Here is a 27,837-nt window from a genome sequence, read left to right as displayed (position 1 = left end):
AGTTTAAATATTACAGTTCAAATTTTCTTTTCTTCTTGGATCGAGATGATTCTTGGCAATTATAGTTTTAAGACTACCAATATCTCAATTCTTTACACTTGTGCCATTCTATAGAACTTTCCAAAACTTGAATATACCAGCCAAAACTACAAATAAGCCATTCATTGTAATGAAAAAATCATGAAGAATAATGTTAAAATGGCAATTTTTCTAATAGTTTTTCAGATTATATTTTTAAACGTATCACAATTATCAAAACAATTGTGCGTTCTGTGTTTTAAAAGTGCACATCAGCATCTTGAAGACAGAGTTTTTATATTACCTTTTCCTGCAAATGTAAGTTGTTACGTAAATGTTCTTTGACTTCATCATCCGTGTCCCTCTGTAGAAGGGTAGAAGTATTTTTCAGTACAGATTATTATTCATTTCATAAGAAATTTTATAACATAGAACAGCTTTTATTTTAACATTGAAACATAACCTCTTTTGTATTCAAACTATGTAAGATATCAGAAGGGTCAAAGGCTTTCCTTAACCACAAAACAAGGGTTAAACTTTGAAGAGAATTAAAACTAACTAATGGTATTTCACTATTTGGTCCAAATGAATACTGCATATATAAAAATGCACATTTTATACAAATAATTAGCAGGTATAACTTCTTACAGTACATAGATATATTTACTAATATCGACTGCTTAGATATCTATACTTCAAAATACAATTTAGAAAGTTCTGCTTATTTTGCATTAAAAACTATTGCAAAGTACACACTTACATGGCTGTATCTAGTCTTAGCCAATGAGATGAGCTCTTGATCTCCAGGAGTACACATATTCAAACCAATAGGAAGCATCTTTTTAAGTGCAGCCACAATCAAAGATGTTTGTATGGAGTACAAATCCCCTCTACGTTTTGATTTCTTCCTCTCTTGATCTTGTCCTCCAGACTATCATTAAAAAAAAAAAAAAAAAAAAAGAAGAAGAAAAGTAAATGACTGTAATTCTCTCATCACACACTCCTCCAACATGTTCTTCCCCAATGGTCCAGGAAAACTATGTTCCTGATGTAGTACAAATAATTAAAAATGCTACATCAGAGGAAGGGTGTACAGTCTTGAGTGGGAAACATAAAGGAATAATTTTGGTGTGTGCCAATGCAGAAAATGCAGTAACAGTAATGTTTTAATAGGAGTAACACACTCTTGTGTGCATTCATAATATGACTCTAACTATATTTTTTGGATCTTACCTCTCAAATCAGAAACAACCCTAAAATTAAAAGATGAGTCGGTCTCAGAGGACACCATAAGTTCTCTAATGTTAGAGACAAATTCAGGATGTTTACATTTTTTTCAGGAAATTTTTATAAAGATAGTTATCCAGGGTCTGAATGAACGAATAGTGCCTGATTTGTCTCATCTGAAAAATACTATTATTTAAAAGCTTTGATTCAATGCAGTAAAATGCCAGTGATTTAGTGCCTCTGGGAGAAGTATTGCCCTTTGGCTTTGGCTAATATTAGTAGATTTAGGATGAAAAGTTAAAACTTTTGGAGATCATCAGTAATAGGCAAAGGAAAACAAAAGAGACAGAAGTAAACAGCACAACAGAATAACATCTGCCCTATCTTCATACAACAGACACTGTACAACAGTATTTCACGATCAACTTTTCATTTATGAGACGGAGAACCAAAATCTTTCAAACAGACCCATATATTTAATGAACACAGTAAACAGCAACAACATAAAATAGCCTAGTTCTGAATTCTGTACCTAGATTAAACTCCTACTACACTCATGGGGAGTTTTGCCTGAGATAAGATTTCAGGACTAGGCCTCCAGGCTCGTACAACACTACAAAATAGCAGATGATTGCATTTAATCTTCCACATCCTTTTCCTTCTCTCAGTTAAGTTTTAGTGATAACTGTTCTTATAACATATTGTGTAGTTCCACATAAGGATACAGCAGAATCCATTGCAATTCCACATTTCCCAATTACTGCCTCACTATTACCACAGTAATCACTGGAAGAAAAAAAGGTAGCCATACATGTTCTACTCAGTGATAAATTTAGGCAAATTCTCTCTTCTAGATGGTGAATCTCTACGTACATAGCTGGTGTTGAGCATTTTGCAGGTCTGAGGGAACACGCAATGGATGTGGTTTCCTTTCTTAAGGAACTAACAATTGCGAGAGAGTACTTTGCCTCAAAGCTTTGCTTTTCAAAGTGCCTAGAAATAGCAATGATGCAATGGCTATAACAATGACATCATTTGTACTCTACATTGACAGCAGACAAACAAATCCCACAATGTATCGCTGTATTCCAGTGGCGTCACTATGCATCTTAAATAAGGAATAACAAAATATGTAATAGATTATTTGAAAACAAAAAAAAAAGAAGAAAAGGAGAGATACTGGCTTCTGCATCTTGTATGCCTGAGGCCTTTCACATAGCCAATTTTCTGTATGTATATATGAGATTATTAACTACATATGAACAAGATAGGGGAACCTTAAAACTTGAACATTTTTAAAGCAAGAAGAGAAGATCCATTCTGCCTTTGCCATAAATTCTGCTGTCCATGAATTCACATCTCCAGTCACTAAATGTATAAGTAGAGTCACAGACAGAAACCTAAACAACAATGAAATTATGTCACAATAACTTCATTACATAACTTCATAAACACGATACCTTCATTATATATGTAAAGAGCATTAAACTGGATGTATTTTGCCAATATAATTAACTGTGCTAAAAGGACTTGAACAGAAAGAAAGATACAATTTGGTTGCCTAACAGCATGTAATGATATTACTTGCCTGAGGATTTCAACACAAAAATGGATATTTCTTAAAAAAAAATACAGAAAAAATAATTACAGATTCTTTAGTAGATCATAATAACTAAATATACAATGTAAAAGAAGAAATCATTTATTTACACTAAAAAAAAAAAATTAGGTAAAACTGGTTAAGATTATGGAATTTATTATTTTTAGTATTTCCATCCCCCTTTAAACCTTCAAGTCTCTGAGATTATCATGAGAGCATTCCTTAAATTGTACTCTATATACCTGGAGAAGTTTGACAACAACAAATCATGAAATCAGATTATTAGTTTAACAGAACTTCTCATTTTTTAAGTTATGCCTCTAGTTTAATTGATTAAAAGCTCTTCACAGCGTCATGTGTGCTTCTCAGCACAGTGGGCGAATGAAGGGAAAGATGAAAGAGTTTATGCTCCATTTTGCTGTTCATTCTGCTTCACCAATGGAGAACACATCATAGGTCAAAAAGTACTCATCTATATTAGAAATTCATATTAAAAAAAATAATATGAATGATGCAAGAGAAGGTGACCTATGGTTTACTGGAGGAGAAGAATGCTTCAAATACATTAAGTACATAAAAGAAACAGGGATTATTCAAAAGCTTTGTCACTGCTCACAGCTTTAGTGAAGATCGTTTTACTTTTGGAGAAAGGGAGGATCTGAACTCTATATCTTATTTAAACTTACTGGGTTTAATACCACTTCTGTTTATCTACAGACAAGGTACAGGCTATAGCACATTTCTACCATATATTCTTCTCGAATATCACAAGCCAAATACATCTTTCTGATGACTCTACTTAAACATTGCTTTTACAATGTCTACTTCAATATATTAGCAAAAAAAATGGAATGCAGAAAGACAGCAGAGGCAGAATGTACATCTAAAATAGTTACAAAATGTAACTTCACTACATTTTCACATTAAGCAGCACGTAGGAGTGCCAAAGGGAATTTCAGCTGCTCTGGTCAAAACTGCCACTTCAACCTGGACAAAATTTACAGTAGGTGGAACCTGGACCTTCACTTTGTGACGCCACTGCTATGATCAATGAAAGAGTGCTTGGAGCCTGATCATCTCTAAATCTAAAACGAAGACACATCATGCATTTTGACCTGTACCTTTACTTGCATGGCCTGTGTGAAAGAAAAATAAAGGGAAAAAACCATAAGTAAAAGGGATGAAAAGATGATAATTTTACAAATTAGTAATAAACTTACTCAGCTTTATCAGGACTGTAAAAATATAATAAGTTTGTAGCTAAAACAAACACATAACCAAATGAGATCTTACTGAAATCAGCTTAATTCTTATTAAATGATTGAACTTCTGAATTTCTGTTGCTATTCTAACACACACTATCAATTGTTGCTCGAACACATAAGGAAGTACATCTAGTAAACCAGATTATCAATATACCAATAACTGCATCTTTTCCCAATTTTATTAAAAAAGAAGGTGCCTGGAACTCTGAATAGTCCAATAATGAAAAATATTCACGTTTTCCACCAAAATAGCTCTTTCTCCTCTTTTCCCCCTTCATCCCCCCACCGGGAAGGTGTAGCACTTCATATGCAGATGTATTTTCCCATCGCATGTCTTATTACCATTTTGAAGACAGTCTAAGAGAAACTTTGGCTTGTATCTTTTAGTAGTACCCATTTTAAGAACAATATTATCAACTCAGCTGTAACTCTCTTATATACAGAGGGTTTTTCCCATGGGTTTTTTATATTAGTACCATAAATACACTTAAATAAATATGTATTCCATAGTCAACATTATATTATCATTGATCAGGCAATCTTAAGAAAATAACATCAAACCCATTTAGTTATGGTAAAATAAAATAAACTGTTACTGTTACTCAAAAGAATCCTTGACCAGGTATAGGAAAATACTATAGAAAACTGTTGGGTTTAAACAGGAAGAGAAATCTATAAACACGCACAAGCCCCTACTTCTGTCATAGCCTAAATAGTAACATTTTTTTCTTGTGATACTTGAATAAGCATTAAAATGTTGAAGTCTAGGTATTATTAAAATCTTTTAAAGCCTACTGTATTAATACCACATAGTAAAAAAAAACCTCAAGTAAAGAAAAATGAAAGACTAATCATCAAATTAAGTGTTAGAATCTCAGATTCTTAGAATCTTGAATACCTTACTTAGACAAATAGCAAATTTTAATTTAAAATTTCAATTGTGTGAAATATATAGATCTTTCTAGACATAGCTAAGTAGATATATACTCAAGGTAAGTAAAGATAAGATGTTAATTATACTTAATTTATTAGAGATGACCATAAAAGTAATCCACTCATGCTTTACCTCAGTATATCCAAAGGAAATGCATTCTGTGCAATTGAAATAGTCTCAAAGAAGAGATCTAAAATTCTTGCAGAAAATACTAACATGAAATCCTCTAACTATTGTAAATCTGCAAATAATATGTATTACATATCACAAATGGGTACAAACCACAATGTTGTTTCATAATACAAACTTGCATTCTATGACTGCCTTGAAATTCTATAATAGTAATATAATACATCTATCCAAATGTTCTTAAAAATAGATTAAAAAATTAATGAGGACCAGTCAAATAGAACTTCAGTAGGATATGCAGGAGTTCAGCAACTGAGGGTATATATCCAGCCACACATTCATTTAGATTCCAAAACTTACACAAAAAAATTGCCTACATATATATTACACAGTTATTATGTACATATGAATGTATAAGTTTAGTCTTTTATACTGAGAAACTCAACAGGACATCACTGGCTCTTAACCAAAATGTTGTTTTATCAAGAAACCTATGAAGGGGTCAAAAATAACAGATTAGTGGAGTTGAAAGTGTTTAAATTCTCCATTTCAACACTTTTATCACAAATCTGTTATTTCAATGTAATCTAAGTTACCAGTCTCTCTCAGACTGAAAATTCTCTAACTTACCATTCCCCTCCGAGCACTCTGCTGCCATATTTTTAGAAAAGAAAAATTAAAAAACTTTCTCAGCTGTTAATACATTTATTTGAAAAGCTATTAACAAAGTTAACATTGTATAATCAAAATACAATGTGTACTTAATCAATTTATTGATTGTAATGATGTTACCACTGCTATTAGCTACCAATAAATAACATAATGGTACTCCTTTATCCCCTGCTTCGTTTTTTGTTTCATGTGGCATGTACAGATATAAAACCTTCTGTACATGACATATTACACCTTACACTCTGATAGCATCACAGTACTTTGTATCATAGGGAAAATACTAAGTCTCTGTCTCTGTTCTATAAAGCAGTCTCAGATCAGTATGGGACATTACTCCTTTAAGAAACCTCACACTGTTCTGTCTTGGGCCAACTGTCAATAGCTAATGCTCATATTCACAGTTTTGTATACATTGTCATGCTTGATAAATACTGGATACAATTGTTTACACTGAAAATAATATGAATAAAGATAAACTAGTGATAGAGAGGAAGGTGCTAATAATATTCTGTTAGCATAATGCTTTTTAAATGTTTCTATTAAAGCAAGAAATTATAAAAATGATGTTCCCTAATGTAATGTCCTCTACTGATCATTGTCTAAGGATATAAGTAAGTACCAAACCTTGTAAGAAACCCTGAAATTCAGTTACCTAGAGATTTTCTTGTTTATTTTAAACTATGCAGCCTTAAATAAAAAATCAGATGTAAATCTATACTTTAGTGAATGTGCTGGTTTTAGAGCACTTACATTTTATATTATGAAATATAAGCAATTTCCTGCTTAGAAACCATATATATAAAACCAATACAACACTTCTAAAAGACAACCCATATATTTCATCATGGTATTTAAATCATCATGAAATAAATGTCTATCTAAATTATCATCTGGTCTGCAATCATACCTGCAGTTATGATCCCATATAAATAAAATATTCACTCAGGAACAATAAAGTATTTTATTTCTTCCTTTATTTGCAATGACCATGCACAGTGTCCTTGAATGCCATAAATTAACATTGTATGCTTACAAAAAAATTATATGCATATAAAAAACTCCAGAATTTCTCTCTACTATATACCCATAGGAAGAAAACCACATTTACATATGCATGTACATCTCTGTTAAGTAAAAAGATATTCATACAAGTATTCATACAAAGTATATATCTGTACTTAAATATACACTCAGGCATTTGGAAATATAATCTCAAAATCAAATTTGGGTAATATAGGTTCTTGATGTTAAATTCCCATGATTTTTTCAAAATCAGAGCAGTATGAGGCCTACCTATTCTTTATTTTGCAAAGATTTGTTTTTCATTCCTGCCATATCAGACTGACAAAACACTAACAGTTTACATCATATTATCCTGTATTAATACAGTGAGACACAATTTAGAGTAAATATATATGAACCACCTGATTCTAATCTATCTTTTAAAAAAAAATATACCTAACTGGCCTAGTTCTCAGGCCAATTCTAACATATAAATGTTAAAGTACACATATTAAATCTATGTGCAGTGATTGCCATATGATAAAAGTACAGAGTTACATGTTCAACTTGGTTATTGTGCAATTTCTCCTCAAATAGCCTTGACTTTGTCCACTACTTATCTTGCTAATGAGGATGATACAAACTTTTAAATTCTATCAAACAATTTTGTAAGCTGCATCTCGAAAACAGGAAAAGTTGAACTTACAGTAGCTTGGTTACAGGCAACCAAAATACATTGAAATACAAAACTTTAAACACTACTTCTCAGGTACACTTTCAAAGTTACTCCAAACACATTATAAATATGAATAAAAGAAAAGGTTCTTTCATTACACTTACCTACACTGATTTGGAATTAGCTTTAGTTTAGTAAGGCAGTTTCTTCAGCTAATGTCAAAGTGGCATATTTTACCTTGACACCATGAATTTTGTTTATTATTATTAAAATAAGAAAATTGGTGTACATGTGGCACACTATAGGTATAACTCAAGGGGTATGTGCAAAGACAGCTGTCCTCCATCAAAGCTGACAGAACAATATGACATTCACACGAAAATGATGAGGCAACCAATGCTTTTTCATTTGCTTTTATAAGATAGTCTACCCTTTTTTTTCCTAAAAGATCAACAACCCATATTTTATAATACAAGCCATAATCTCTTATACATGTAATTTTTCAAATCAAGACTTTTATTTTAATCTTGTGTATTTGAGTGTTAGCAAACATTTAATAACTAAGGTACTATGTCCCTTACTCTAAGGTACATAGGCTATATTTTGCATAGTAGTTGGCACACCTGTCATCAAAAAGCAAAACTATTTTTCTTTTCTTCTACTAGCACAGCAGCTGCAATCTGAGTAGATTTTCAGAGCCTTCTTACAACATAGTAAACATACAGTGAAAATTTACCTGATCCACAAATTTTTATTAACTTACTTTAGACATCTTGCTCTTGGTGTCTCCTGTTAAGAATGCCAAATTGTTGATTTCATTCTGAATCACAAAATTTTGTTCTTCTCTTTTGAAATTCTAAAGACAAAAATAAATCACCAGAAGTTTAGTTCATCTGCATGTACCACATTTATAAGTAAAGATAGGATTAAATGAAGGAAAAAATGTACATCTTATCTTACATGGGATTTACACCACAGGATAAAAACTTCAGCGACCATTCGAAAGAGTTCATCAGAATCCGCATCTGGTTTCTTTAGCCAGTTGGCTCTAATTACAAAAAGAAGAGAAATTTAAAATAAGACAGTTTAATATAATAATCTCTAACTATACAAATCTAACCTGATCTATTAAATAGTCTTGGAATTCAATGAAAATCTCTTTAGATTGTCATGACCATGTTTAGAGAGGCAAACTTTCATGACAGTTTAACTCATCTCCAGAAAAAGTCTTGGCTACTTATTTCTGCCTGCTCTCCCTCCCCATGGTGCCAACACATGGTTTTGTGCCTGTTCTGTGAACCAGACTAAAAGCCAGACCTTGCTATTGTATTTTCTTTCTTCTTATTAAACTTTGATATCAAAACTTTGTGTTGATACAAAAGAAAACACTGTAACAGGGAGCGAAGGAAGACTACAGCGAAATGAATGAGTGGATAGAGCTGTAAGATTCTTCAGTTGGTTTATTTTTGTAATTCAGGAGCTAATACAACCAGTCTGGGTGTGTCTGCACAAGGATACTCAGAAAATCTGTGCAAATGAACTGATACAGCCCTCTTAAATGTCTCTAAATTAAATTGTATTGATGTGACCATACATAAAGTGGGCACCTGACAGCAGACATGGAAATAGTTACTATGTTACATCATATGCTCATTAACTTTATCTTTCTAGTTAGATTTCTCCACGACCAAGTTAAATCTGTGGTTTTTAAAATATTTGAACTATTTCCTTGCCAGCAAGGTCTGACATAGTAAAACCTTGAGTTAATCTAGAAAAAGAAAACAATTCTCAGTGTAAATTTGTTCACAGCCTAAAGGATTATGCATGCAATGAGATGTTTCTAACCAGATCAATATGTACTAACATCAAAAAAAAAAAAAAAGTGGACAATGACTGTGTACAGAAGAACAATGTTGTTAAGGATAGAATAAGATACTGTAGATGTTGAGACACTATAAATACTTCAGGTGCTCTTCTGAGGAGCATCTGGGGATCATGTTCTGGGACAAAGGAAAGGGAAAGTGCAGGGAAAGTGCAGAAAAATCCTTCAGTAAATGGCTGAGGAAAAAACATCTGGTACAACGTCGTTCAAATACTTTCTATTTCCATCTTAAAAAGAAACCAGAAAATGAAATAAATCAAAAGAAACTCAAAAGATTAACAACTATGTGGTATTATCTACAAAGAGAATCATTCAATGGAGGCAAAACAGTTTTTTGTCCATTAACAGGTAAGAGGTTTGGTCATTTTTTTAGTTTTTGAAAGGCAATTAGTAATGTCATTGGGCTGCAGTAGGATATATAGGACTGGCCAGGGTATGTGTTCTCAGTGATATTAGTCCAATTATAATACAACCAAATAAGCCAAATGCATGTGAGCAAAGGTGTGAATTCAAGGTACAGCATTGTTTAAGCGGAGAATCTTAAAATACTCAGGATCTGATTCTCAGCATAACATTAAATGGTGTTCTGATTGTCTAATCATAGATTCCAGTATATTAACTAATACATCTGAGTTCAATTATTGGTTTTTATTTACCTGTTGTTGTCTACATAACGTATCAACATTGGATAGAAGGCATAAAGGTCTCTACAAAGTACAGCAAATTCATCGAGAATGAGTAGCTCAGCTTCTTGGGTGTCAGCTTTACTATCTGCTTTCAGTTGCTCCTCTTCCATCACTATCTTTATAGCTTTCTTCTTCAACTTATCCAGTGTTGGAATAAAGTGAGATCTGAGTAGATCAGGTCTGGCTTTGCTGATGATGGGTTGAGCATAAACTATATGTGAAAATATAGATAATACTATGATTAATGCATTGTTGGTGTTTTTCATCATACTTATATGAAATCTGAAGTTCTAGAAATAATAAAGGTTACAGGGCTTCATATATTTCTGCATCATTAAATTCCTAATAAAACTATGAATATAGCTTTGTAAAAACTACATGTATTGAAAGACTAAAACACTGTGAATTTGGATAAGTATTTCAGTCTTATGTAAATTAAACTGTCATGGTCTTTGCAAGTCACTTGATTCTAACTAAGAACCTAAGCAAAGTAGAGGTTGAGACACAATGTCCTCACAATTTTTTGTTTGTTTGTTTGTTTGTTTGTTTTTGTTTTGTTTTTTGATATTTGTGTGCCTGGGTGGGTTTTTTTGGTACCCAATGTCAAAACTGCAACAAATGTTCTCTACAATTAAGCAGTAAACTTCTCACTAAATTTTAATGGTATTCTTCTTTTTATTAAAGATCTTCCAGAATTTAAAATAATACCCAAGTCCAGTACCAATGGATACTGGGCATTCAGATTTAGCAGTAAATTATTACCTTCCCATAAGTTTTCTTGAATCATGTTACCGAATATTACATTTTTAAACTGGCTAATATGAATGATAAAATTAGGACACAGTAAATTTCTAGCTAGATACTAAATCCTGTAGGATATTTTGAGAAAACTGTCAGCTCATTCAATGGATCACACATTTATTCAGGTAAACCAAGTAATTTTGAACTTGGGTTACTCTTGAGATTATTTCACCATTTACAATTTCTTTACATTTTGCCCTGATATGTCATGAACAGAATTCACAGGACTTACACCCTTTACTGTAAAACTCAGTTTATAGGAGTCTTGAAAATCAGTGGAACTCACAACTCCAAAATAAATTTTGAGGCATAGAATTCTCTATGCATACAGTGCATAGAGAAGGTAAGATTTTCAAAATCTGTTATGGGGTACAGAAAGCTCTCTACTTACAGTGATGCTACACTGCACGCATAAAATAAATAATAAAAAAAAATTGTTACTTATCTTTCATTTATCTATCTTTCATGATGGTTTTATTACAATTTATTGCTATTATATCACTGGGTAATAAGGTAAAGTGTAAAAAGGTAATTAAATATTATTAGTAAAATTACTCTTCAAAAAATGTTTACAGTACCTGCAATTCTTTTCATCCAAGATGCTTCATCTATTCCCAGATTGTTGTTAATGATTTTTAGAATGTTCCCAAGAACGATGCTCAGATGCTCAGACGTTATCATTGTACAGCAAGGCCCACCACTTTGAGGAACACTCTCAGACCCTCTTTCCCACCAGTAGGATAAATAGTTGCATAGCATGGGTAAGATAACCTCAATGACGTGAGGCATTTCAGTATACCTTGCTCCAGACTCTGCTAAATCATTAATTTCCTTTATTAGTCCATCCAGCTGAGGGATCTCTGGACACATCTCTTCTACTGTATCAGGCATACCTAAAACTGCAAGTAAGGGTAGAAAAACAAAATATTAATTAGTAAAATGAAAGAGGACACCTTATGTTAAACCCTAAATACAAGTACCATTGTCACTCAGGTTTTTTTCCTTCACCATCTTGGGTAGATGTATCTATAGTAAGACCTTGGGGTATGCATAGGTATCTCCTTTAATAAATTATGTCTTTCTGATGATGTGCATATAGCAATGATGTAAACAATAGCCGCAATAAAGCCATGGCTTTGCCATGAGGTGTCCTGCAATTATCTCATGAGTAGTCCAGCTAAAAGTGCAGAACAGAAAGATTGTATTAATATTCAATCAACTCTGGCCATTATTTCCATAATCATTCACAACTTTTACGCTTATTTGCCAAAGATTAAATCCATGCTAGGGAAAAGGAAACAATCAGCTTAAAATTATGGGTGGGGTTAAAATTTAACTGTACCTAGTTTGTGAACTCTGCACATCTATCTCCCAATAAAACTGCCAGGAAAGAATTCCAGTTGTCAGATGCTTGTATTAAAAACTGAAGGATGCTTATTCAGCAATTAACAACCCATCATAATCTAATGCCAGGTCCTCAACCAAAACTCTTCTTTCACCAGTGCTGTTTCTATAAAGCAGAGCTGGCAGGGAGGAGGGGTAAGCAGAAGCTTTTCCATACCTGCTGTTATCTGGAAAAACTTATGAAGCATATGTAATTGGTCTAACCACATTTTTTTTCTTGTTTGTTTGTTTACAATGATTTGGCAGATAATGACTCTTATGTGGATCAACTAGAAAAATACTGAAATACTTTAAGATAGGAGTCCATCAAAAGTAAATGGGGAGAGAAGCAAGTGAAGAAAATCAATGTAGAAGGACTCATGCTCCTTTCAACAGAATCACGGAAAGGGTAAGGTTGGAAGGGACCACAGTGAGGTTGTGTATAGACTAGGGAATGAGAGGCACTGCTACAGAAAGGGACTTGGGGTACTGTTTAATGGCAAGTTGAATATGAGTCAGCAGTGCCCTGGCAGCCAGGAGGGCCGACTCCGTCCTGGGGGGAATCAGGCAAAGCATCACCAGCCGGTCAAGGGAGGGGATTCACTTTGAATAATGTGTGCAGTTTTGGGCACCACAATATAAAAAAGGCATTAACCTATTAGAAGGCATCCAAAGGAGGGCCATGAGGATGGGGAAGAGTCTGAAGGGGAAGCTGTATAAGTGGTTGAAGTCATTTGGTCTCTTCAGTCTGGACAAGAGGAGACTGAGAGGAGACCTCATTGCAGGCTACAACTTCCTCATGAGAGGAAGAGGAGGGACAAGTACCGATCTCTTCACTCTCACGACCAGTGACAGGACTCAAGGAAATGGTATGATGCTGAGTCAGGGGAGGTTTAGATTGAATATCAGGAAAAGGTTTTTCACCCAGAGGGTGGTTAAGCACTGGAACAGGCTCCCCAGGGAAGTGGTCACATCACCAAGCCTTTTGTCTAAGTTCAAGAAATGTTTGGGCAATCCTCTTAGGCACATGGTGTGACTCTTGGGATGCCTGGTGCAAAGCCAGGAGTTGGACTCAATGATCTTGATGGGTCACTTCCAACGCAGTATATTCTCTAATTCTATGATCTGGCCCAACCTCCCTGCTCAAGCAGGATCATCCTAGAGCACATTGCACAGGATTGAGTTAAGATGGTTCTTGAACATCTCCAGTGAGGGAGACTCCACAACTTTTCTGGGCAGTCTGTTCCAGCGTGTAGTCACCTGCACAGTAAAGAAGTTCTTCCTCATATTGAGTTGGAACTTTCTGTGCATCAGTTTCTGCCTGTTGCCTCTTGTCCTATTGCTTGGCACCTCTGAGAAGTGCTTGGATCCATCCCCTTGTCACCCTCCTTTCAGATACTCATATACACTGATGAGGTCCCCTCTTAGTCATCTCGTCTTGATGCTGAACAGGTCTAGCTCCCTCAGCCTTTCCTCATAAGAGAGATGCTCCAGTCCCTTAATCATCTTCGTAGACCTCTGCTGGATCTGCTCCAGGAGCTCCATGTTTCTCTTGTACTGAGGAGCCCAGAACTGGACACGGCACTTCAGGTGAGACCTCACCAGGGCTGAGTTTAAGGGCAGGATCACCTCCCTTGAACTGCTGGCAGTACCTCTTCCTAATGCACCCCAGGATACCACTGGCCTTCTTGGCCACAAGGACACACTGCTGGCTCATGGAACTTGTTGCCCGCCAGGATCCCCAAGCCCTTCTCTGCAAAGCTGCTTTCCAGCAGGTACTGCTGCATGGGGTTATTCTTCCCTAGCTGCAGGAAGGACCCTGTATTTGCTTTTGTTAAACTTCAGACGTTTCTTCTCTGCCCATCTCTCCAACCTGTCAAGGTCCCTCTTTGATTATGGTTTCATGGAATCAAAGTCTTATTCTGTCAGGAGTTCCCTGGACCAAACTGCTTTAGGTTACTGGTAAGACCATAAAAACACAGAAATTTTTTACATGTACACAATTGTATATTTGCCAAAAAATTTTGTAACATATATATGTTCTTTAACTAAGCTTCAGATATTAGAGTATGCACCTTTAGAAAAGTATTCAAACATCATGCTCAGAAAAATATCTAGAAATATTAGAAGAAAGGGAAAAATGCTGACACAGTGTCAACAAAATAGAGAAGTCTAAAATGACAACTAATGAAACAGCAATAGTAGTTCTCTACTGAGGCATACATTTCGATACAACTTCTGTTACTTAGTTGGAGAGGAGTAAAGATTTTTTTTTTTTTTTTGTGAAACAGTACTTACTTGCTCTTTCTCTTGCACTTTTTGTGTTGAAAACAGACAATGGGTTGTAATGATTGAGAGAAGGTTCAAGGAATGCTACTGGAATGGCTGCCGCAAGAGATGCTAAACATTCACCAAGTGCAGGACGCTGCCTGTACATGAGAGACATTGAAAGTCATCTGATAGGAAAACTCTTTCACTAGGCTATCAGATGCCTAGCATGCACAATAAAAAAGAAGTGTTAATGCTTATTGATGGTTTATTTTGTCTTTTTAGTACATTAGGAACTATCTGACAACTTTGAAAAATTGCATTTGTCAAATGAAAAAAACTACCAGAAATCACAGTGGTATAAGAAACACATTTAAAAAACAACCGTATCTCCACCAGTCCTGGTTCTGTCCAAGACAGGATTAAATTGAGCAGTAGCCAGGAGGGGGCATGGTTAGGTCCTGGAAATTATTCTATATCACCTCATGTCATTACTGGGGTCTGGAGGAAGGGGTGCCTTCAGGGTCATTTAGTGTGGTTGTGAGCAATCACAAGTGAATCCTTCACCCCTTTCTTGTACAGTCTGTCGTTAGTATTGTTGCTCTTACTGAGTAACAATTTCATTTATCTTGTTGTTTCCAGTAAATTGTTCTTATCTCAACCCATGATCTTTACCTTTTGTGTCTCCAGTTCTCCTCTCCAGCCCACAGCAGGGGAGGGGGTGGTAAGAGTGAGCAAGTGACATGTGATTTGGATTGTTTCAGTGGGAACACCAAATGGGGGAACACCATTCCTAAACTGCAACACCCCTATTTGGTGCTCAGTGTGATGCAGGAATGGTTGAGATAACAATAGATCTGACCAGAGCGGGTTGGAAACAAATTTTGTCTAAGCATTTGTTATATTGGGTCCAGAGCACAAGGTTATGGTATCTAACCTTGCATATATTCCTGTATATGCAAGATGTGCTCCCTGTAACAATATTTTTCAGGGCAGGGAGAGGGATCATGATTGCTTTGTTGCTGTATTGTGTGATATTATGATATGATAACATCAAGGACAATGAGAGTCATTCGGGATGCGTAGTCAGTGCTGCTCTCCTGCCCTCACCTTGGGCACTACCTCTAGGAGTTCATTAATAATCATACCCAGCCTGTGGGAAGAACAGGATGATTTTCCCCAGCTTTTTACACCCTTTCCCTTCTTCAGGCTTCTTATAACAACTTTTGAAGATTTTGAATTTCCCTTGGATGTTAAGGAAAGCATGTTCTTGTTGCTAGGTCAGCCACAATTCCTTAGTGTGGTCCACACCATGTTCAGAATTACAAAAGAGATTTTATAATGTACATGACCCTGATAAAGTGGTAGAATATTTGAAGGAAAAATGCTGTGGCAGTTCCAGAAGGATGTGAAGTTATGCAACGTGCTGGGGCCTGGCTAATATTTATTGAGCACTGCTTGTTATTAGACAGCACCCTCAAGGGAAAGAGAAGAAAAGCAGATCAACAGGCACTGTGACCACTCAAACTGCAGCTGAACCAGAGGAACAGTCTATGCTGGTAGCAGTCACCCCTACAGAAGAGAAGAAATCCAAGACAAAAGCAGTTCTCTTGGTGAGGGATGAAGAGGAGGGAGGGCCCTCAGGACAGGATGAAGAGGCAGTGCCAGAGATAATCACCTGATGCCTATCCCTGGGTGAGCTATGAGATCACCAATAAGATCATCACCTTTAGGTCCCTTCCAACCCAAACCATTCTATGATTCTATGGAAGCCTATAATTTTGCAGGATGGAAGTTAGAAAATAAAAAAAGAATTTCAGAGCAAATTGTCAGTCACTGACACAAAAAGCAAATATGCAAAATAAATCATCAGGGAACCATTGTTCAGTGGACTAAATTGAATAAAAAGGCAGTTAAAGAAAAGTCAAATTAACCCTTTAGACAAAATAGTTATGTTAGGAACATAACTAACTGGAAACATTCACACTAAAGAATGAGGAGTGTTCAAGTCACAGTCTGATGTGAAAGCCTTGGAGGAAGTGGGAAACACTTGAAATGTAATCAAATCAATCTAGACTTTGAAAAACCAAGACATGACAAAAGACCACCAACTGAGGGTAGTCATGAAGAAGCATTTTCTATTATAATACTCTTATAACAGGCTTTCTTGCGTATCTGGCAGTCTTAATTTTGAGAAGCCTCAAGTAGGTCAATCCAAAGTCCTAATGAACAACCTGGATAGGTATGTATGACTGAATACAACAGTTAATTTTGTAATATTTAACTACATCCATCAAAAGTTGCTATATATTCTCAACTCATGCAGAAGTTTGTATTTCTTACTATTGTTACAGATACTAAAAATAACTTGGAAACATGTTTCTATGAACTAACAAATAAAAAACCAAGATACCATAAAGGAAAATACAATTTTTGGGTACTGGACATGAAAACAGAGTTTTCAACCCCAAATTTACAACCTAAATTTCTCATGCAGGAAACAAAAAGAAATAAGTACCAAAATACCTATAGCAATAATACTATACTTGTCAGTAGAGCATTAGGGCTCAAAGCAATGAAGAGTTACTGCATTTTGCATCCAGTTCTCAACATTTTTGAACCATAGCGACATTTAGAGAAGAAATGTCCACAGAGAAATCAGAAAAATGTCAACATCCTAAAGAAGATAAACAGTCTTTGTACAAAGGAGGAGATACAAGGACTCCCTGAAACAATCCCTCAGCCTTGGCCATATTGATCACCACCATTGGTCTACCCTGGCCTCCAATCGGGAGGCCTGGAGACACAGCATCTATAACGCTGCTGCTGCTTTTGAGAACACACGCAGGATCACTCTCGAGGAGAAAAGACAGCGCAGAAAGAATCGCGTCTCGTCTGTATCACCTGGGGAGTCTTTCTGCTGTGCCTTCTGCAACCGGACTTGTCTATCTCGCATTGGCCTTTTTAGCCATCAGCGCGCTTGTAGCAAGCGTGGGTAGAGCCCTTCTCAAATCTTCATTCACAAAGCCTAGCCATGATGACAAAGGATAAAACACTTGACAGTGGAAGTTTGTCTCAACAGGGCAGCAGTAGCAATCCAACTAAGCGTTAGTTCTGAGTGCCTAGCAGTCAGGAGCCTTGTCGAATCAGCTGAATTATTTCAGCCATGAAAACTGATGTTTGTCTATAAAAAGTTAACTGACTCATCCTACAACGAAAAGTAAAACTTTCTAATGTCCCTTCCAAAATTCACTGGGAGAAAAACCTGTACTTTGATTCTGAATCTAAGCACTGTTTAACTTGAATAACTATTCAAGTCAGCTCAATCACTCACTTCTAAGTTTTGCTGAAACATTGAACAGTATGTTTGAAATCCTACCTCCCACCTAGACACTGATGCCTGCCTACAACTGTAATTTAAGAGCTTGAGACTAGTTAAAAACAAACTAAATGAAATCCACAGTTGAAAAGCTCTCACACAGACTTAAGAGACTAATTCAATTCCTTGAATATATCTAATCTGATTGCTCTTCCAGTCTAAGAAGACAACAGCAGTAGACAAAGATGATGCTGCTAGAATCAGTGTAAAAGGTCTAATGTTTATAGCTTTTGCTAATCAAGTGGAGGCCTGTGCTGTGAGCACTTCTTATTGAAAGGCAGCTCAAACACAATCACGTTTGATTTCCTGTGAGAAGACCCTGACTGTTGGTTAGATAAGGGGTAAGGCACTTTCTATTTTTCCTATCAGACCTGTGTAAAGGACTATTTAAGATTTTCAAGCCCAGAAAGAGAAGAAAGGGAGTATAGTTTTCTGATGTAGTGATGGATGCATAAATGCCTGAATAAGGACGTACAAAAGAATGTGTATGCAGAGTGGGAGGAAAGACCTATCTAACAGACTGCTCTTGCATTTTGCATGAAAGAATTTTAAATAAACTTTGGAGGGAAGGAATTTGAGACCAGCATTCCTCATACTAGGCAAAGCCTCTTTTAACCAGACTACTTGCATTTCCTCCAATTTAGTCACTCTCTCTCTGTGGATGAAAATTGCCTAACCTACAACTTTCGCAAGTGTAAGGATAGGTTATCCTTATCTTAATTCCTGTCTTATGGTAGTGTTCTCTTTTCTGAACTAACAGGTATGGACTTGGTCCCTTTTTAATGGAAGAGGATCAAAAATCCAGGGCTTGGAAGATCACATAGCAACTAGATACTTAAAGGAATTGCAGACCCTAGTCTTTTTTAAATGCAACTAACTAATGGTTTCATTTGTAGAGTTAAATGTTGTCAGAATACTCTGCATTTTATGCTCAGGACAACTTTTGAGAACTCTGTATAGACTTTAGGTGTGAAACACATGCAGTCTGCTTAGTACTTAGCCTACATTCCACAGCAACATGCAGCAGACAAACTTTGGGAACCTTAATTGCAACCCATGGAAAAATTTAGCTTTCCCTGTGGGGAAGAAGAACTCTCTGCAGATGCACTGACATATGCAGAATGACTTATTTGCTTTTATTTAGTTTTGGGGTTTTTTTTGGTGGAATTGAATGCTAAAGGATAGGCAACTACTTTCAAGATAAAGTCTATTTTAAACATCTCTCACTGTTTCAAATTCACCTTTCATCCAAACTGCTTTATTACTTAAGTAACACACACCCAAAGAAGAGAAAATTTTACATGCTGAGTGTTACATGCAATACCTTTCAACATAGATGTTCTTTCCAGTCCCAAGAGAATAGAGGCTACAAAGAATTCTGTAACATGAAACTTGTACATCACCCACTAGAGGAAAATAAGAAGTATATTATCAGTATTTATTCAGTTAAAGATTACTTTTCAAATATCAAACATCTATTTTATGTGATCTGTTAAAAAATGTCTAAACTTTTAACATATGTATCACTGAACTTTCTGGCTATCCATACTCCACATGGTATTATTTATCTTCAATTCCTCTAACACCTGGTTTTGTCATCTACATTTAATCCAAAACCTAACTGATCATCAGACATTCCAAGAGGACAACAGATACTTGTTAATAAGATAATTGCAGGTCATCACACTCACAGAGTACAATTTTAAGCTAAACCAACCACATCACTCTGTGTGTCTAATCTTTAGGTACGTGACCTAAAGGTTCACCATACTTTTAAAGAAAGTATTTTCATGGTTATCCATCTTTTAATTATGACCCAAATATGTACAAAATTTTGGAAGATAATTAGAGACATTAGAACATAATAAGACCATTCAGCATATTGCTGAATCTCAAGGAATCATTTCAGTATTTTTAACTAAATGATGCTAAAAACAGGGAAAACTTATATTCAAAGACCTACAGTGGTTTTCACATGTAAGGAAAAAACCCACAGGGAATTGTTGTCTCCTTTAATCTAATGAAATAGGAATTTTCTATAGAAAACTAGTTTTATCCACACAGTTGGTAAGACAGCACTTACGGGGGTATTTTAATTTCTCTCTCAATGTTTGGAGAAATATTGTAAATAATTAATTGAAACTTATCGAGTATTATTTTTACACATGTGTTAGAAATAAGATAGTATGCAGGTAATTTCAGATTTAATGCTGGAAATCTACATGTTACTGAAAACAAAATTCATCCTTTGAATGCATGCAGCATTACTAAAAAGGGTTCTTACAATTATAACACAATAAACTTTTTAAAAAATAAATAAAATACTTACAAAGTAAATCAATTCCAAACTGATGTTGTGAAATATGTTCAAAAATTGATGTCAAGATTGGTAACAATGCTACTGTAGTATAATTGATATTTTGTGAAACACCCTTCATTTGTGTTCGTGAATGAGTAAATTTTCCAAGTTTAAGATTTTCTGAAGTTTTTTCCAAGTCTTCAGCAGCATTTTCAAAAAAGGCACGCAATCCTGCTTTAACGAGTTCAGATCCTGATTTCATAACAGTTCTGAAAAATTATAAGGGAAAAAATATTGCATTAAACTTCAGCAGTTGTATACAAGTGTATGTTAGTTCCATGCTATCAGTCTTACACAGTATCAATGACCTTTACGTTATGAACAGGGAAGAGAATTTCTATTTGAGTAGCAGTATAAGCAACAATTAGCTTTAGCTACTTAATACAAAATAATAACAACAAAGCCCTTGGTTCCATAGTCTTGCCTTTCCAGTTGTTATGATCTGCTTTCAAACAAGATAATGCCTTCTCAGTAAATATCATAAGTGGTGAGAAAGCTCCTCCATAAAATATGGTCAAAAGCCCCCAACTCTTAATCCCTACATTTTTAGGGGAGCCACAGTAACTAGGTATGCAAGTCAAGATACTTCAAAGCACCCTAAATCTATAAAATGCAACCACAATACCAGCATCACTGTCCCATTCCTTAATTTTTTTGCACTCTTCAACTCCTTAATGAAGTTCCAGTGTTGTTATTCAAAAAAGTTCATTGTTGGGCTGCTATGTAATGCAATCAGGCCAGAAATCAACTCAAATTAGAAAACTATTCTGGCTTCTGTTTTAATCTACATAATTGTTTCAATGATAAACAGTAACAGCTAGCAAATGTAACTATGCCTATATATCAATACACTCTACATACTTCTAATGACAAATTTTTCCCTATGCAATAAACTGTTTCAATATCTGCAGGTATCAATATTTGCAGTTCCAAAGTTTGTGTTATTTATATCTCCCAATAAAGTCTTCAAGTGTCCTTGGAAATAGTGACAAGTATTTTCAATGTTTTAATGACAGGTATTGAACAGAAAAATATAAATGTAACACTTCAGACAAAGTCAGTTAATATGAAGGACAATATCTGAATGAATGATGCTGCTAATATAACTCATTACAAAAAAAAAATAAAACAATACAGAAACGACCCAACTGCTTCTGAAAAGCTCTACAATGCCTTTGTAGTTTGTAGTGGGTACAAATGTTGCAAACTTACCGTGTGTCAAGAGACTGAGCTAGGATGTGCAGGCAGTTCACCATTGTAGCAGAATCACTACCTGGTTAGAGAGAGATACTATGAGAACACAATGCTAGAACCTGCCACTTCTTGCTGCTTCAATAGTTTCCATATTCTATTAAGTGTTATCTTAATAGCAGAGCCATGTTCAATGCAGTCACTAATTGCACTAGAAGTTTATGCACCATATTATAGAATTTTGCCAATATTTGTGAAAAGTTTCAGGTAAGTTAGAAACAATGGTTATACATTCTTTATATTTTGAACTTTATCAAGATCTTTCTTAACTTACCAAAAAGTGAGATCCTATGTCTAACAAGAGCAGCTAGCTTGCAGAACAGGCTATAGTAGAAAAAAAACCAGAAAGAGCGAGGGAAGACAAGACAAAGGTTAAAGATTTATTTAGAATATGAGGCAGAGTATTAGGAATGCGAAAAAGAAATCACAACATAGGAAAATCCTGGAAAGCATATTTTTAATGATACATGATAATAGTCAACTGCATTAAGCAGAGTAACATTTTGAATCTTCTGAGGTCTCTCATTTTCTAAGCTTTCACTACTTCAGAAATGACTTGAAATGTGAAAGTTTTGTTTGATTACAATGGTTTCCAACAATTGCATACTATATGGCTGAGTCATTCTTTACGGCTAATATTTCTGAATAAGAATTTTATTTTTTTGCAAGAACAAGAAAAAATGAGAAATATTTTAGTGTTTTACTAGGCATTCTGCAGGAAATGGATGTTAAAAATCTTCATACTATTTAAAATAATTTGTGAAGATATTCTTTGTAAATAAAGAAATGAATCTGTGTTTACCCTCTGATGATGATAAGATGAATCTGGAAATATATACAGACTAGAAGAGTTTCTGGCAAGTATATCAGAAACTTGCATATCTAACCTATCTGCCAAAATAATAGGATAATTAAGTGAATAAATCAGCAGGTCTCTAAAGATTAAAGGGGCTACTTCAACAAAGACAGTGGGTAGACTGGTATATCATTTGTGGTATACTTTACAAATGGAATTAGGACATAACAAAATGAAGCATATACCTTAGGAATTGGTATGGTCTCTTACTAACCACAGATTGTTACTGTTATCTTCACAATAGTAAGGAAATACTACACTTCCTATAAGATGAAAATAGCAGATAGTCACTTTTCTCAATGAAGAATGCACAAAGAATTAGAAGATACTTCTGAAATTATATTAGCAGGTATGTATGCTAGACATCTAACTTCTTCATGTGCCTTGGTAAAGTGACTTTGTATGGCCCTAGTACGCATCCTTCAAGCTTCATTACGCTGACCTGACTGACTTTAAGGAAGTAACAGGAACATTCTGAGAGGAAGCCTGAAACTTAAATGAAAATAAATGCCACTTCCATCCTCCTGAACCTGAGCTGACTTTCCCAGCTCCTGGAGGACTATCTTGCACCTTTGTATGTAATATATCTGAGAGTTCAGTAAAACATAATCTTAGGGACTTCACACTCACTCTTATAGGCAACTGCTATATAAGAGCTACCCCACACACACATAGAAGATGGAAACAACAGGGTAATAATAATTTAGAGAAATGCAAAAATACGTTGAAAGATAAACTGAAGACTGAAATCTAGGAAGGTGAGAGTTAGGCCTGATCTTATGTAACAACACCTAAGTAACCTTTACTTTCAAATTTGATATCTATTTTCCATTGGAAAAAAATAGTTAACTCTGGTCAAAATAGTGAAGAAAAGTAAAAGAAATCTGAGAACCTACAGGTAAAGTAAGAAAGTGCGAGAGTAAAATAGTTTTAAATATTACGTTGTAAAATTTCCCAAAGAAAATAACTGGCAGCACACCTTAAGTGGAAGAAAAAACCCAGCAATGAAAATACTAAGCTACGGTTATAGTTAAAGCCCAACTAAATATTAATTTTTAAATCTGAGTTGCAGGAAAATTAAATTCATATTTTTGTATAGGCAACACATTATAAATTAAAATGCAAATATCTCTTTTTAATTGAGTTCTCTAAAATAACTTTGCATCAAATGGCTGACTCAAACCATATTGGAAACACTACAGACATGTAAAAATTATTACATTCCAGCAATATTTATGCAGGGTTAGAAGTAATTTTGTAGAGAATCTGTAATTCACTCTAGAAAACTGCATCATGGTATTTTTAACATTTTTTTTTAATATATATAAAAATTTAAATAAATGTGAGACCATTTAAATGACCCAACTGTGGAAAAAACTTCAATCAGAAACTGCCACCAACAACAAAACACAAACTCACCAGAAACTAGGTGGTTCCATCACTCACAGAATAATTTATTAATATTTTTATGTTATCATTCACAATTACATATTCAAAAATATATACATGTTATATATACTTAATTCTTTAATTCTATATATATATACATATATGTATATTTATACATAGAGATGGATATGTAAAAGAACACTAAAATGAGGAGTTTTATTTACTCACTGCTATGTTGATAGAGAATAAAATATTCAGTTTTTAGTTGAAGAAATTGAGCTTTTGAACTATCTCTCTCTTTAACCTAAGAAAAGTCCTTTAGTTATCTATATAAAACCCTTCTGTCTTATTTCTTAATTTTCTTCTTACCTTGCTACCATTTCCTTTTCCTTATTTGATGCATATCCACTGCTGCTGAGGCTTTTTGATGGAGAAGACAGGAAGTAGAGGCAGTGATTTGTAAAGTACTGATCAACTAATGGTAAAAGGACCTAAGAAATACAGACACAAAATGTATTTTTTTTACAGAGCTCAGTGGTAAATACTGCAGCAATGCTCTGATTGGTCAAAGTTTATTCAAAGAATTTTAGTTCTGTAACAGTTGTATTCTCATTTCAGATACAAAATCATCCAAATTAAACCCTCAAGTCTTACAATTTTATTAAAAAATAAATAATAAACAGTTATACAAGGATACCCATTTTGGATGTAACAATGTATGGGAATATTTTTTTTCTGATAATTAGCTGATGTTATGCACCTCAGTGATACCTTGCAGTAAAAAAAAAAAAAAAATCAGAAAAAATTTATATATTCAGTGAAAGTATTTAATTTCATGTAAAAAATAAACTACTTTTTTATAATTTCTATGTTTCTTCTCATATACAAGCAGATATATTGAAGTATTTTTAAATATTTGAACCCAGCAAATATACTGAAATATTTTTGAAGATATTCCAAAATGTTTTATAACTATTTGATTACTTACCACAAAAAATGGAAAATATATATTACTATTATGTGAAAAGCAGTCTAACATTACAAATTTCCATATTCTGTATAATGGAATGTATATTAACATTACTTGAAATACTAAATCACTCACTTTAGCAAAGAATTTTATTTCTTGGTCATGTGGAGATTTTTCAGTTTTTCCACTGGTTACAATGGCTTCTGCAAGGATACAATCAAGGCAGACACACAAATAAGAACTTGCAAACTTAGTTTTACTGAAATAAAAATAAAACAGCAGAAACTGTTTAGCTAGTTAGAAATGTACAAGAATTTAATCTGCAAATTAAAAGACAGGATTTCAGATTAAATGCAATAAAAATAGTGTTCGCTACAAATGTAAACATATCAATCCAAATATTTAAATATCAACAATTCTAACTATTTTCAGAATAAAATATGCAGCTTACCCAAATGTGCAATAAACTCTTGAGCAGAATCAACATATTTTAAAATTTTCTTCAGAAACTTAAAGGCAAACCTCTTCTCCATGGATGAAGCATCCAACTCCATGTCATTCAGGCCCCTGTTTCAGAAAGGATTAAGAGAAATAGCATTCATGATGACACAAATGAAGTAGCACAAATGAAAACAGTACCATGAAGCATTCCATGCCTTGTTATCTTTTTATTATGGTAAATTTTTATAAGAAGGAGAAATTGACCTTCCATAGCAACTCTTAGTTATCAACTACCTAGCAAGAAATAGAAACATGAGCTGATTTTAATAAGAGGTATAATGGCTTGTGATTAAAAAAATATCCATAATGTATATATTCTTGGGTAAGAACTTCAGAGTGCTATCTTATTGCACAAACAAAGCCATGGTACATCTGAATCTAACAAAGTAATGCACTGGTCACTCAATTTCTACTGCTGGCACAGTAAACTGCCAAATGTTTAGGAAGTCAGCAGCTAAACCTTTAAAATAAGTCTAACTACTACCCTTCATTTGACTATTCACTGTAAACTTAATTTTTTCCTTGAATTTTATCAAAGACTGAAGTCAAAATTACTTCAGCTACTAAATGAAAATCTAAACGTAACAAACTACTATACTACAAAAGTATTTGAAAAATTTCAATAGTATACAGTAATTTCTAAAGAGGCATGTATTATTTATTCTTTAAGATAAATTAATGACCTAAATCCTGACTGGTACATGCAAGATATTAAAGAGGAATAAAAATGTGTGGTTGTCTGTGCCTAGATTTAAAATACTAGATTTTACCTTATCTACAAATCAAACTTAAGTGACTGAAATTCTAAAATTCTTTAGGATCATAGAAAAATTTAGGTTGGAAGGAACCTCTGAAAGTCATCTGATCCAATTCCCATCTCAAAGCAAAGACAAAAGATCAGGTTGCCCAGAACCTTGTCCAATAATGTACTGAGTAGCTTCAAGGATTGAAATCTCATGATGACTCTGAAGAGCTTACTGTTATTTTTGACCACCCTCTCTGTGAACAAATAATGGTGAAATATTTTCATATATGTAACTGAAATTATCCTTGTAAGAACTTGTTACTCTTGAGAAGACAATGTTTTACCTCATTGTCTCCATAACCTTGCATTCAGTAGTTGAAGACAGCAGTAAATCCCATTTTAAAACTGAAAAAAAATCTTTCCTCAGAGTCTCTCCTGGCATGACATGCATGCCAATCCCCAAAGCATCTCAGTGGCCTCCCACTTGAGTAACTCTTTCCTCAATGGCTTCCTTAGCACTGGCGAGCCAAAAACTGGACAACATACCCCTGATACAATCTCATGATCACAAAATGGAAGGGTAAAAAAATCACCTTCATCGACCTGCAGACCACACTTGCTAATAAAGCCTAGTACACAGTCAGCCTCTGTCATCACGAGGACATATTCCTGTTTCATGTTCAACTTGCACAATTCAGTGTGCTCTTCTGTACAGATGCTCTCAGGCTCAGTTCCCCTATTCCTGGGGTTATTCCATCCTTGGTATAGGACTTTGCATTTACCTTTACTCACTCTCACAAGAGTTCTGCCAGCCCATTTCTCTAGCCCATCAAGGTTCCTCTGACAAGTAGCCAAACTCTCCAATTCATTGCTAAGGATTCATTCCACAAAACTGCTAATGATGCACTCTGTCTTGGCATTCAGGACAAGAACAGGGATTTTTTTCTTTTTCCTTTAGGGCTTTTATTTATTCTGTTTTCAAACATGTTTGCTTTTACAAGTTGTTATTTCTTTTCCTCTTTGTTTCCTTGAGGTTTTCATGTACATTTGTTTAGTCTGCAACTTCTTCACAGTCTCTTTATTTCAACATTAAAAGGACTATAAACTATACTTCAGATTTTCTGTTGATAGATGGTGTTTAACACCTGGGACATCTAACTACCTTGCCAAGTGAGAAAGCAACTGAGTAACATTAAGGGAAACCTCTGGTTACCTATAATGTCAACTTCATTTGCTTCTGTACATACTCGTCAAATAGTAGCAGACAGGAAGAACTGGCCTTTATCAGTTGGAGAAAATGGTTGGGCTAAAGCAGATGCAGAGACTACAGAGGGATAGTGTACTGAACAGTGTGCCAGAAATAGGGAAGAAGGGAAGAACTGGTAGTTTGCGGTACTGAGGCAAAAGCAAAAAGGAATAAGAAAGCAGGGAAGATGCTGGACTCATCATAATATGGAAGAAAATGATCACTTGTACTAAGATGTCTTAGCACTGGTGTGGGACTTAATAAGGGAGAACAAATGAAGATGAGACTAACAGTTCTTAAAAGTTATTAGATTGATCTCATAAGAAAATGGATGTTCTTGACCATGCCAGAATACAGTTAAGAGGAAAGGAACAGTTATAGTCTGGGGATACAGAATCAGAGAACTAAGGAATCCCTTCTGAAACTGTTTCAAACATAGATTTAAAAGGACTCTAATCTCCCATTTTACAGTTTCATTTGAAAAAAAAATCCATTTCAAGAGTTCTAGTTTAAATACTTTTATGAACTCCTACTAATTTATATATCACCTGTGTAATCAAATCATTTGGTATGTATTAATAGTTATGTATGGTTGAGA

At 34.6% G+C, this 27,837-nt stretch overlaps 1 protein-coding gene across 1 annotated transcript in view; it reads right to left on the bottom strand.

Moving 5' to 3' along the window:
• The window catches only part of RYR3 (ryanodine receptor 3), a 216,287-nt gene that overhangs the window by 39,323 nt on the left and 149,127 nt on the right, over positions 1-27,837 (bottom strand). Inside the window, 16 exon segments of the mRNA XM_050336554.1 lie at positions 323-382; positions 779-949; positions 3,967-3,981; positions 5,804-5,824; positions 8,287-8,379; positions 8,484-8,571; positions 10,062-10,302; positions 11,471-11,791; positions 14,574-14,704; positions 19,247-19,328; positions 20,252-20,490; positions 21,494-21,554; positions 21,807-21,856; positions 24,147-24,268; positions 24,883-24,950; positions 25,199-25,314. Of these exon segments, the coding sequence (XP_050192511.1) occupies positions 323-382; positions 779-949; positions 3,967-3,981; positions 5,804-5,824; positions 8,287-8,379; positions 8,484-8,571; positions 10,062-10,302; positions 11,471-11,791; positions 14,574-14,704; positions 19,247-19,328; positions 20,252-20,490; positions 21,494-21,554; positions 21,807-21,856; positions 24,147-24,268; positions 24,883-24,950; positions 25,199-25,314 (1,879 nt within the window).

Source organism: Myiozetetes cayanensis, unplaced genomic scaffold, assembly GCF_022539395.1.
Source record: "Myiozetetes cayanensis isolate MyiCay16 unplaced genomic scaffold, myiCay2020 scf6-25, whole genome shotgun sequence".
Taxonomy (NCBI): Eukaryota; Metazoa; Chordata; class Aves; order Passeriformes; family Tyrannidae; genus Myiozetetes; species Myiozetetes cayanensis.
The sequence above is the reverse complement of the archived record's forward strand: the minus strand, read 5'-3'. Positions and strand labels throughout refer to the sequence as shown.